This window comes from Capsicum annuum, chromosome 5 (assembly GCF_002878395.1).
Source record: "Capsicum annuum cultivar UCD-10X-F1 chromosome 5, UCD10Xv1.1, whole genome shotgun sequence".
In the NCBI taxonomy this organism is placed as follows: domain Eukaryota; kingdom Viridiplantae; phylum Streptophyta; class Magnoliopsida; order Solanales; family Solanaceae; genus Capsicum; species Capsicum annuum.
Window position 1 is genome coordinate 77,226,548 of NC_061115.1, and position 13,517 is coordinate 77,240,064.

At 37.1% G+C, this 13,517-nt stretch overlaps 1 protein-coding gene across 4 annotated transcripts; it reads right to left on the minus strand.

Moving 5' to 3' along the window:
* Nucleotides 1-6,457: 6,457 nt before the first annotated feature.
* Nucleotides 6,458-11,404, minus strand: LOC107870836 (F-box/kelch-repeat protein At1g67480). 4 transcript variants are annotated; one of them, XM_016717502.2, is made up of 4 exons: nt 11,129-11,404; nt 10,385-10,459; nt 9,414-10,288; nt 6,458-7,284 (listed from the first exon to the last, which is right to left on the minus strand). In XM_016717502.2, exons 3-4 carry the CDS (start codon nt 9,941-9,943, stop codon nt 6,666-6,668), a joined length of 1,149 nt encoding a protein of 382 aa, XP_016572988.1. In that variant the 5' UTR covers nt 9,944-10,288; nt 10,385-10,459; nt 11,129-11,404; the 3' UTR covers nt 6,458-6,665. The 4 variants fall into 4 exon arrangements, with proteins under 4 accessions (XP_016572988.1, XP_016572989.1, XP_047269020.1 ...); XM_016717503.2 differs by having other exon boundaries at nt 9,414-10,276; nt 11,129-11,291; XM_047413064.1 differs by having other exon boundaries at nt 9,414-10,276; nt 10,385-10,510; nt 11,129-11,291.
* Between the last annotated feature and the right edge of the window lie 2,113 nt (nt 11,405-13,517).

Below are 13,517 nucleotides of genomic sequence, written 5' to 3' on the forward strand. Positions count from 1 at the left end.
GCAGTGAGAAATTGCCCCAGGCTTATCTCTCTATCAGATATTAGGAGTTTCTTGGGTTTGGCTAGCTATTACCAATGATTTATTGAGGGATTTTCATCCATTTATTCCTCTATGTCCAGATTGACTCAGAAGAAAGTCAAGTTCCAATGGTCAGATTCTTGTGAGAAGAATTTTCAGGAGTTGAAGACTCGACTCACCACAGCTCTAGTGTTGACGCTACCAGATGGTTCTGACAGTTTTGTTGTGTACGGCGATGCTTCAAGAGTTGGATTGGGTCATATTTTGATAGCTTATGCTTCCAGAAAGGAAAGGTCATAGCCTATGCCTCTATACAGTTTAAGCCCCATGAGAGAAACTATCCTACTCATGATCTTAAGTTAGCAGTAATAGTTTTTGCCTTAAAGATTTGGAGGCATTACTTGTATGGTGTGCATGTTGATGTGTTCACTGATCATAAGAATCTGTAGTATGTGTTCTTTCAGAAATACCTCAACCTCCGTCAGAGAAGGTGGTTGGAATAATTGAAAGAATATGACATGATTGTTCTGTATCATCCGGGCAAGGCCAATGTAATGGATAACAGTCTTAGTAGAATTTTTATGGGTAGTGTTGCCTATGTTGAGAATAGTAAGAAGAAGTTAGCCCAAGAAGTTCATCAGCTATCCCAACTAGGTGTACGCTTAGTCAATTCAGCAGAAGGTAGTGTATGGGTGTAGAGTAGTTCAGAATCATCCCTAGTTTCTAAAGTAAAGAAGAAGCAGGATAAGGATCCCAGTCTAGTCCAGTTGAAGGAATCAGTCAAAAATCATAAGATAGAGGTTTTCTCCCAAGGGGGAGATGGTGTTTTGCATTATCAAGGTCGTCTGTGTGTTCCAGGTGTAGATGACTTAAGGTAGTGAATTCTTATAGAGGTGAATGGTGGGCATTACTTTATTCATCTAGGGGCCACAAAGATGTACCGCAATTTACGGGAGATCAATTGGTGGAGTGGGATGAAAAGAGACATTACAGAATTTGTGGGCTAAGTGCTCAACATGTCAGCAAGTTAAGATTGAGCATCATAATCCAAGTAGGTCCATGCAGGAGTTCAGTATTACCACCTGGAAATGGGAAGAAGTGAACATGGACTTTATGACGTTCTTGCCTCGTACTCATTATCAGCATGATTCAGTTTGGGTCATTGTAGACAGGATGACCAAATCAGCTCATTTCTTTTAAGTTCATACCTCCTATTTAGGCAAGGATTATGCCAAACTCTATATCAGAGAGTTGGTCAGATTACATGGTGTTCCATTTTCCATTATCTCATATAGAAGTACCTAGTTAACCTCTCATTTTTGGAAAGCATTCCAAAAATGTCTTGGAACCCGAGTTTATCTCAGTACATCCTTTCATCCTCAAACAGATGGTCAAGAAGAAAGGACCATTCAAACCTTAGAAGATATACTACGAGCATATGTGATAGGCTTTAAAGGTAGTTTTGATAACTACTTGCCTTTTATTGAGTTAGCATATAACAACAGCTATCACTTCAGTATTCAGATGGCTCTGTTTGAGGCGCTTTATGAAGAAAATGTAGATCTCTCATTGGTTGGTTTGAAATGGGTGAGGACACAGTAGTAGGGCCTAACTTGGTGTTTGATACCTTAGAGAAGGTCCAGTTGATCAGGGAAAGGCTTAAGACAGCTCAGAGCCAACAGAAATCATTCGCAAATATGCGCAGAAAGGATCTTAAGTTCGAGATTGGTTACTATGTGTACTTGAAGATCTCTCCTATGAAAGGAGTGAAGCATTTTAGAAAGAAAGGGAAACTCATTCCCCAATATGTCAGTCTTTACCGAATCCTCAGCCATTTTGGAAAGGTAACATACGAGCTTGAGTTACATTCAAATTTATCTTCAGTTCATCTAGTGTTTCATGTCTCCTTGCTAAAGAAATGCATAGGTGGCCTGATATTAGTAGTCCCTATTGAGGGAATAGATATTCAGATCAGCCTCTCTTATGAAGAGATCCCAGTCAAAATCCTTAACTATCAGATTCGCAGACTGAGGAATAAAGAAGTTTCACTAATCAAGGTTCTTTGGAGGAATCAGTCCATTGAGGGAGCTACTTGGGAAACCAAAGCAGTCATGCGAACCAAGTATCCTCATCTATTCTCCGTTAATCCAGACTCAGCTCAAGGTAATAACTTCCTCAAGCTTAATCAGTTTCATGTTCAAATTTCAGTTACAAACTTGGTATCAGTTACCATTATATGTTTAGTTATACGTTCATGAGCCAGTTCAGTAATGTATCCATGCATCAGATATGCATGTTCAGTACATAAATTTAGTTTATCAGTAATCCCAGTCATGCATTCATGAATCATGTTCAGCTATATCTATGCATCAGATGTGTATGTCCAGTATAATAATTCAGAATACCAGTAATATCAGCCATATAGTCATGTTCCAGATGTTCATGCCCAGTAAGTAAGTTGGTCTTTCAGTATTCTCAGTCTTAGTAGTCTCATTCGAGGACGAATATTCCCAAGAGGGAGATAATGTAAGACCCCGCAAAATCCTAAGCTTAATTCAGTCTTTAGGCTTGTCAAGGGATCCCAGACTTAGAATATTTTAGCTAAGTACTCAGACTTAGTGTCATTTTAATCTACGGAGGTTGGCAATCTTATTTCTCAACCTTTGCATCCACTAAATGTTGATGTTTAGATTGATTTATGATCAGGAATATTTGTAGGTGTGTCTGGACAAGTTTTAGATTTTTTTGACTTCGTTTGAAGCTCCTTTGAAATCCCAAAATAGTGAATCAACGCAATCATGACACGCTTCATCGACTATCGTGTTGATTATTATTTTCCCCAGCTACCAGCATTCAATTCTAGTGAATTGATACGAACATGGCGTGATGCGTTGGCTATCGTGTTGATGTCATCGATGCGTCGCGTTGACCAGCGTGTCGGTTAACCCAGTTTTCAGTCATTAAAAGACCACGTTCTTAGAGGTATTTAGGTATTTTTCCCTCGACCCTCGGCCCCCAAAACATTAAATTAAACTCCCTATAGACCAAATATAGTCATTTTTTCTCAAATTTGCTTAAGAAAAAAATCCTAGAAGATCCAATTTCAAATCAAGAACTCAAGATTCAACCATAAGATTTCAGAAATTCTTCAACAAAGGTATGTGAAGAATTTATCCAAGGGTTCCTTCCATCCTTGGAGTCCAAGAAACTCTTTTGAACTTCAAGTAATTGATTTTATGATTTCCATGGTTAGAATTAAAGTGTATCGATGATTGCTATTTGGATTAAGTTCCTAATTCATGATGATATATATATCTCATGTGAAATTGATCACTATGTGTTTAGATTCATGTGAATCTATGATAAACTCTTGACTTGTGAAATTAGAGATGAATTATGATGCTTACTTGTTGTTCAATACTATGTGCATATACTATGCTCACCAAGTGCTTGATAAATTATCCATGTGAACTATTAAGAGAATTAAAACATTTCAAGATAGCTTATGTGCAAGTTATATAATGCAAGTGTCTGTCAAAATGCACCCAATGAATGAATGATCATCAAGTTCATAGTTTACATATTTCATGTTATGCCATGTCTCTTCATTTATGCTATCGAGTCCCGGGGGTACTTGTACCCGACAATTTAGCTGATTACCTAGAGCCATAGTCAGACATAAAATAGTATCAGTCACGACACGATTAGTATTACTCTAAGTCAGTTATAGAGCTTAGGAAAACTCAATAGAATTCATATTGGTCCAGTCTAATTCAGCATCCAGTTTAGACCTTAGTAAGCTCAATTTGATAACAGAATTCAGTAGTATTTCATCCGTCAATGGAACTCAGTGAACACAGTTCAGTTCAGCTATACAGTAATCTCAGTAATCGTTCAGTCCAGCCTAGTACAGATTAGAAATTAATTTAGTTTCTATTCAGTTGGGAGTAGGATTTAGCATTGAGTTAACTCGGGGCTGGAGGCACTCCTGTCAGGTGAGGGTTTGACCATTAGAAACAATCCCTATATTACCGAACTACGTAGCCAGCGTAGGTTGAGGTATCTTCCTGCCAAACATTATGAGGGTTGATACTTCTCATCTGAGTTATCCTACCAGCGAGGGTTGATGAAAGAGCTTCCTGTCAGAGAGGGTTAGCTCACAGCTTGTCCTTACCCGTGGCATGGTTTTGACACCCTTCCAACTGGGGTTACAGGTTGGACCCCAAATCAGTTAGAGAAGGGGCATATCGGTTAGATGATGATCTCCCACAATTTCAGTTCTATTCTCGGTCTCAGAATAAAACTCTGTTCAGTTCTACAGATTCAGAACTATCAGACATAGTCACTCAACTCAGTATAGAACTCAATATAGTTCCACGGTATTCAGAACTGTCAGATACAATCATTCAGAGAATCAATATACAATATTACTAAACTCAGATATTGGTTATTAGTTTTCCGATTCAGTACTCAGTATTAGCATAATCTCAGTTACAGTCTATGTATTCATGCATGTACTCTTACTCAGACAAACTCATGATATTCAGTTATTATTGTGCATGTATATGAACCCATGTATATCAGCCTACCTCACTAAGCATATTAGTACATTCAAAGTACTAACGCATTCTTTTCTTTGCGCTATGATGTCATATTATAGGTTCAGACGCACGGGATCTAGAGCATCCTTAGCAGTTCAGATTCTCAGCTTTCAGAGTAGTGGTGAGTCCTCATAGTTCGAGGACGTTCTTATTATTTACAGTGCTTCAGTTTTATTTTAGTAGCTGAGTCAGTTGGGGGCTTGTCCCATCAACTCCACAATTTTTCAGATAATTGTTCAGATTTTCAGTACTTATATTTAGTTTTGGTATTTTGATACCGCATTCAGATTTATTTATAGATTTTGAACCTTATGGCATATGTTTCTACCTATTTATGCATAATTACAGTACTTATTACTCAGTTATTGCAGCAGGTACCAGTCATGGATTAGCTTGTAGTCCTTCGAAATTATGAGCACCGTGTAGTATCCACGATACAGACTCGGGGAGTTACAATATGTTTATTTGGTCGTATCTTTTCTGGTTAAAAATTCTAAATTAAATTTTTGTGATTTCAATGGCATATTGTTGTATATTTTTACTCTATTGGCATATGGATTATATTGGATTCATGGATGGTTGGCATATTGAGTGGATTTTGGCTCACGTGGTTTGATATACTGGTTGGATTTGGAAATTTTCATTCTTATTGGTAGTGAGCATGACATCCTCATATCATATGCATTCATTAAAAAACTGGTACCACCATGGAAATACTAGTTTTTTCTGACAGAAAATATGACATCTTTAAAAACCCTCTTCCGATGTATGTGTTGAAGAAAAGTTATGGATATTGGATTGGTATTGGATATTGGATATTGGATTGTAAATGGGTTGATGAACCCCCCATAGGTCCAACCTCGGGAGCACGACTCGGTAGGTGTATACGGGGTTGTGCGACAACATCGTGCATCAAATCATCATCAGCTTCTTCATTGCATTTCATCATTCTATGTCGTACTTTGTTCTTGATGTGATATCTATCTATTGTGCTTCTTTCTTATAGTTGAACTTTGGTATAGATGTATATGATAGAACCGTTAGTGGAGATGGTGTAGGCTACCATTTGGGATTTTTTTTATTGCATGTGATGTGCTCATAGTGTGTATTTTATATGCTTTATTTTCTACTTCAGTCGGCCTATGATGCCTACTAAGCACAAGCGGACCGTACTCATCCCAACTATGTCCTTTCGATGTAGATCCAGGTATGAGTGTGTCTCACGGTTGCTGATTTAGGCGGTATCTGGATTATCTTCTAGATAACGATCAATCTATGTTTCTGGAGTTGATCTACTGCCTCTTCTTATCTAGTTTATGTCTTGTTTTGCATTTAGGGGCAGATGGTGATCGTTTTTGGACTACCAATTGTATATTCTGATTTCGAGATGTATTTAGTTGGTTCTCACACTATGGCCTCATATTTTGGGGTTATTTAGTTGGTTCTCACACTATGGCCTCATATTTTGGGGTAGTCTATGGTATTGTTGTTATGTATTTTCCGTTATTATTGTAATTGTGTGGTACGTCTTCGTTCTAGAATCCTTACCTTGAATTTTGGTATTGTTTTCTCATTTTATATCAATTTGAGTGATAAGGCTTATTTGTGAAGATTTTCCACGACAAGTGCCATCATTAGCATTGATTTTTGAGTCGTGACACACATTCTTTTACGTTGGGCCATGCTAACATGGGCCAGGCACCTCTAGTACTTCTAAATGAAACTTAAATGCTACGTTTAATAATCCAAATAGTGCTTTAATACAAGAGTGAAAATTGTTGGTGAATAAAAGCTTTCTTGGAATATCTTTGCTCGACCAGATCAAATACACGTAGAGACACAACGAATTATTTCTTTTATTTACAATTTGATAAAATTACATGAAAACCAAGTTCAAGGAATTAAACTATTCAACACTATAGTCTAACCTAACGTACATACAGTAGCATGTGATGGGATAATTTAGTAGAATATTTAGCAGCAAGACAAAAACCATATTTAGAGGAGAAGCCATAATCTAAAGATCAGATTGAAGTCCTTCAATTTTTATGCCTTGATTGTAACAGTACATAGGCACACACCAGATGGCTTTATGTCACAAGTCTGCCAGTGTGATTCTGGAGCTGCATGAGGATTATATACCAGAGTATTATCGCCTTGCAGAGAAAACAGCAAAAGCTTCCCATCCAGTATTCCAAATTGGAACCGAATGCTTGAGCTCCCCATCACTGGAACTGGTTCCATCTTCCATGAATTGTCCTCGGGATTGAAAATAGTAAGTTTTCGCTGGTTCTTCCACTCCATGCAGAAAAGCTTCTTTTCCAGAACAGCATGAGCAGTAACCATTACACAGCCATTTCTCATCTGGCACCAAGTTTGATTCTTGGGGTTATACACATCAACAAACCTTGAATTTCCTATTGTAAAACTTGATCGACCACCCATAACATAGAGCTTTCCCTCAAATCCACATGCAAAACAGCCCCACCTTGGCCTGCGAAGGCTCTCAATCAGAGTCCACTTATCTTTATCTGAATCATACACCTCGGCATAAGAAAGAGATTCACCATCTATTCCATAACCACCAACCACATAAACCATTCCATTCACCTCAGCACAAGCAAAATCATAGCGTGCCACATTCATGCTAGCCAATTTGCTCCAGCTGCCAAAAAATAAATAAAACATGAATCATGCAAGACATCAAAAGATTGGTCTCTTGACAGCAATCAGAAAAAAAAAACAAAGAATTCAACTCAATGGCAGCAGTTGAACTCTAGGTAAGAGTATCTGTACTAGTCTTGCCAGTGCTACCCACAAAAGGGAAATTGTGAGACGAGAAATGAGAAGTACTACTCCAAAAAGAGCTCACTCTAGCTGTGGTGTCAATTGAGCTAGGTAATTCTAACTAAAGTTTATTCTGCTCATGGAGCAAGTAAATCGATAAATTTATCTTCACTTGCATCGATTTTTCTTTCAACAAGTCCTGATAAGAACAATTTTCTCTATCTGAAGCACTCCCAAAAACAAATATATAAAGCAGGTGGCAAATTTGTAGTGATAACTGCACTTGGGTTGATGGTGTTTCAATATTGGTTGTAAAGGCAAAGTGTACTTAAAAGCAGTTCTTGCACATGATATGCTAGGAAAATGGGCAGTTGAAAGTACATAAACAAAAGGAAAACCATATTACAGTAAGGCATTAAGCTTCCAACACTCAAGTTTAGTTTAGTAATTTAGGAGCTATTGCCTCTGGCAATTGTTCTATGTGAATCCTGACCATATTAGGCTGCATTTGTTTTTTTTAAGATTCAGACGTCTGAATCTGAATGCACGTCTGAATGATTAAGATGTTGTTTCTAGATCTGAAAACTGAATGATTAAGACTATTCGTTTTTCAACATCTGAATGTACAAAAAAATTTTATTTGTATATATAATAAAATAAAAAATACAATTCAAATAAAACACTAATTATATATTAGAAAAGTATGCAATTTAATACAACAAAATTATTATTTGATTGAAAAAAAAAACATTTATGTTAGTGATAGTGGAGATGGTTTAAAGCGGTGGTTGCGGTGACAATGATTGATGTTAGTGGCGATAGTTGTGATGGTTGGTATTGTAGTGACTGTTATGATGGTGGCGGTTGATAGTGGTGGTGGTGGTTGTTATGTGACATTGCTTGATGTTAGTAGTTGGGGTGTTGATTGTGATGGCTGAAAAATGAAAGAATGATGGTTGACGATGTGCTGGTGCTAGTTGGAGATATTGTTAGTTGTGATGGTGGAGATGGTTCTTAATAGAGATAAATTATAGCGATGATAGTGATTGAAGTGATGGTAGAGGTGGCGTTACTAGTGACAATGGTGGTGGCCGCCGAAGAATATGTAGAGGTTGTGATGTATTAGTGGTAGTTAGGGGTGGTGCTAGTTGTGATAGATGAGTTGATCGATAGTAGGAATTATCCGGTATTGGTTGATGATGGTGGTGGTGTTGACGGTGGTGGTGATGTTAAATATAATTAGAATAATAGAGGTAGTAGGTGTAGTAGCGGTTGACAATTGTGGTTGGTAGCGATATTTGTTGTAGTGGTGGTTGTGATGGTGGAGGTGGTTGGTGGCGGTTGACAATGATGGCGGTGGCAGAGGTGGGGATTAATGATTATGAATAGAGTGGCGGTGAATATTATCCAAAATCAGAATACCTCTTCAGACCTATTAATACTTGATTCTAGATCTGAATGATTAAGATCTATTAAGAGCTAAAATCTTAATAAAAAACTAATGCACTTAATGGTCTGAACCATTCAGAGTCAGATCTCCATTAAGTGCAAACAAATAAGTCCTTAGCCTTTAAAAAATGAAGTAACCATAGAATTGTAAGAAACTTCAATCAATTTTACAAGGATCAACATACCTACAAATTTCATGATTGATAATGATGAAAACGATAGAGAAGCATATTTAAGTGAAACGATTATACTTTGCACAATTTACTAATAATCTATGGAAGTTTGCAAAATATTTGGGTATCCATGGAAGTGGAGTGACTTGGTAAAGTAACATCAGAGATAAATCAAATGTTTGTAGAAACGATATATAATTGTAAACATCAAAAACACAATTCAGAAATTTCTATATATTTTGGGGAGGTGAGCTAATTTGCTCATACGGAATGGCCCCATTGAAATGCCATACACATGCACTATATCTCACCTTACAGTAGCTGAAAATATGCATCCACTTCAACCCAAAAGTAAGAATGGAATATAGACAGAAGTCAGACAAACCTGTTCAAGTAAGAATCGTATTGATAGACGTCAGCTGAGTCTGCCCCAGATCCATCAATCATGGAATGACCACCTATAACAAGAAGTTTACCATTGAGAACTACAACGCCGAAAGCAGCTTTTTTATGACCGGGCATCTGTGGGAGCTGATGATGTTTGTTCCCACAGCAGTCTAAAACCTCCCAGTAGCTTTCTTTTCCTTCAGCATCTACAGTCAGGACATAAAGCCATTCCTCAAGCAGGCCTGCTAGCTTTCTGATGCTGATGAACTCTTCACTTTGGATAAATGACCTCCATCGCTTGCAGACACCACCCATAACAGGAAATTTTGATCGGGGAACAAGTGCAAGGCAATACTTTGCCACATCATCTGGCAGTCCAGGCAAAATGGGGCAATAGAAATCATCAGCAACACAATAAGTTAAATAGGACTCACTCTTGGTACAACCTAGACCATCTTGCTGGCTGAAATCTGTGAAACACATCCTTGATGCAGTGATTGTCTTCGTTCCACATAAAACACCAGGCATTTTTTATATCAAAAGATTTGACAGAGATATGATCAATGAAGAGAAGTTTTCTCAAATTGAAGTATAAAGTAATTAAATAATTATCAGTTGACTAAAGAAGTTCATGATATCCTTCACTGATGGCAATCATAGAAGACCAAGGGATAAAAGATTCTGCAGAAGTGATGACTAGGGAAGTAATGGTAAATGATTTCCTATGCTTCGCCAAATCAGAATCAAATTCCATTCCAGTTCTTCGAGTTCTGTGGTTAACCATGTTTGCTGTAAGACCCTTGCTGCTGCCACTTTCTATGTTCCATAAGTTATCTGCTACCTCAAGCACTTCCCAAATACCTAATAAAGTACCTTCAAAGGAAGAAAATCTCATGGACAACTACTCAAATTGGAAAAGCAAAGATGTAGGAGTAAAAAGACACGAAGATACAAATACAGGGACAATACCTTCCAATGCCATAGAAGAATCTAAAGGTTCTAACCACCTGTTACTTCCATCTTGCTCTAGGCTCCTAGCAAAGACTAGATCATACAACGAGTTGTAGTTACTTCATCTGAGTATACAAAGAAGAACTTCTCCCACACAGCAAAACAGAAGTACCACAATTAATTATCAAAAACAAGCTTTTTAAACATTAACAGTAATATCATTACAAATATAATTTTTTTTTTTTAAAAAAAAAGAGAGAGCAATAATCAGTCAGTGCCTCCAAAAGGAGCAAACTGCTTTAGCAACTCAAAAGAGAAATAGTTGACTTCACCTACCCGGCCAAACTTTTTTTTAAAGGAAATAAAAATTTACTACATCTCAATTATCAATTGAAAAAAGCAACATCATTGTTGGAAAGAAATGCGAGGGATTCTTTGATTAAAGAAGGAAAATCAGATCTAAAATCACCATAATTCTTCAATTGATACCAGCTGCACGAATTCACATTTCGCACAGATAGTTCATCTATTTGAATTAAACATTTCTTTTAAAGAAACGTCTCAATTAACACTTTACACATACAGAAATTCTTCAAGTTTAGCAAACAAAACAACAAAAGAAACGGGGCTCCCGAATTTTAGTATCACCCACAATCATGGAGAAAGAATAAATTAATTTTGTACAGCTAACATAATTTAGTAAGGAATGTAGACAGATAGATCGAATAGAAAAGAGATGAGAGGTAGTAAATAAGGAATTACCCAAGATTAACTTGAATGTCAGAAACAAACATTGCTGGGAATGGAGATGTAGATTTGGATAAAAAGAGAATTTATAGGAATGGGAACAAGAAGAAGAAAAAGAGTATATATATAATATTCTAGTGAGTAAGAAGATAGGATTGACAGAGAAGGTGAGCGTCACTAGAAATTTGGAGAATTTTTAGTCGATAGAGACAAGACTCCTTCGCCAACACGTACCAACGAGGATATTTTTTTTTTTTTTTTTGGTACTCTTTTAATGTTTATGATGTTTATGTCCCGTCGAGCTACATTTGAACAGGTAAAATAATAGATTGAGTCAAAATTCAACTCTTCAATTTTAAACTATTTTTTCATGCTTTTATTGTTCATCTAAAACCATATATTTACTCATTAATTATTTTAATATTTTAATTATTATTTGAATATAAATTATATTACTTTATATTTAATATATAGAATTAAACAACGTACAAATGTACTCCCACATAATGAGGTCTTGGGAAGATAATGTGCACGTAGTCCATACCATTACATCCGAGGAAGTAGGGAGGTTGTTTCTGATAGACCCCGGTCAGGACAAAGGGACAGTAATCAAAGTTATAATAAAATATGAAACAAGATAAAATAACAGAAATACAACACCCATGGAGTAGTACTATAGACTATCTAACCGAAAGCATACACCTCACCCAAACCCTCCTAACTAGAAACTCCAACCTACGAGCAAAGCTCTACGACTACTAACTTGTCTATACCAAGGCACTCCTATCTACTGGCTACCACTCACCCATACGCACTAGCCCTCCAACCTAATTCATGTCATCCATACCTTTCTATCTCGGGTCATGTCCTCAGTAAGCTGTAACTACACCATGTCATGTCTAATTACCTCTCTCCAGTATTTCTTTGGCCTACCTCTACTCCGCCTAAAACCATTCATAGCCAACATCTCACACCTACGAACTAGGGCTTTATGCAATACCCTATACTTCTACTAACTTAAATCCGTCCCAAGAATGTCAAAGACTAGTTTCAAAGATGAATCCAATTTTATACATGTGGTATTTTCAAGATTTTCACTTTTTGTCATGTGGGAAATTCAATAAGCTTTCCATCGATACCAAATTCGCCCAAATCCGACACCCGGGTGAAGAGTTAGAGCCTTTTTAGCGAGACAGCGTATTACCTGAGCCATCAGCGCATCGCGGAGCTAGCTTAAATGGAAATTGTCAATTTCTAGTGTTCTCTGTGATAGTGGCGCGTCGCGCCAAACTTCCAGGTCTCAAACAAGGTGGCAACGCGATAGATCCGTGTGGCGCCACTATGCAGATTCCCAATTGTCCAGTTCCAGTTACTTGGCGCGATAGATCCGCGTCGCGTCAAGGATGAAAATTGGGAAACTTTCACAAGAATTAAAATACGTGTCCTAGGATTAAAAGGGTTAATTTTCCTACCCTATATAACCTCAAAAACACGGATTTGAGCCTCCATTACACCAAAAATACACTCTATTCTCTCAAAATCCTCTCAAGAACACATTAGGGTTATTTTTATAGAAGATTCAAGTTCAAGAATTTCCTCCGTAAATCTTCGTGTACTTACGAACCAAGGTATGCATAGTGTTCATTTATGGACTTCTTTCATCCATGAAGCCTAAGAATCTCTTTTCTAAGTTCATGTTTATGGATTTCTGTAAGAATTTTATGTTGGGTTTGTTTTGTTTATGCTGAGAATGATCAATTGAATTCAAATCCATGTTAGGTGATCAATTTTATGTGGAATTGATTTGTATAGATGTATATTCATGTGAACCTATGATTAAACCCTATGATGATGAATGATGAAATTAGATGTTAAATCATGATGTTTAATTGTTGTATAATGTTGTCTACATATATTATGCCTACCATGTGTTTGATTAAGTGCCTATATGGAGGGAAAATGCCCAACTAGCATGATATTATGAAATCCCCATTTGTGTACAAGTTTATGCATATCATATGTTTGATGAAGTCTTTCAATATATGAATTATGAATTGTGTTGTTGGTCACGTGTTCAAGTAACCCATGCTATGACAGTTTCTTTCCATCGAGTCCTGGGGGTACTTGTACTCGACAATTTAGCTGTGTGCCTAGAGCCATATTAGGTTTTCACGATAATCTCAGTAACCGCAGTATTCCTAGTAATCTCAATAACTTCAGTACTCTCAGTCAGTCCTTAGAACTCAGTACATTCCGTCAGTCAACGGAACTCAGTAAACTTAGTTTAGCTCTGCTAAAAAAACCATTAGTATCAGCTCAATTTAGATACCACTTCAGTTCAGCTAATTAGTTCAGTATCTTTCAGATGGGAGTAGGATTCAGCACCAAGTGAGCCTAGGGATGG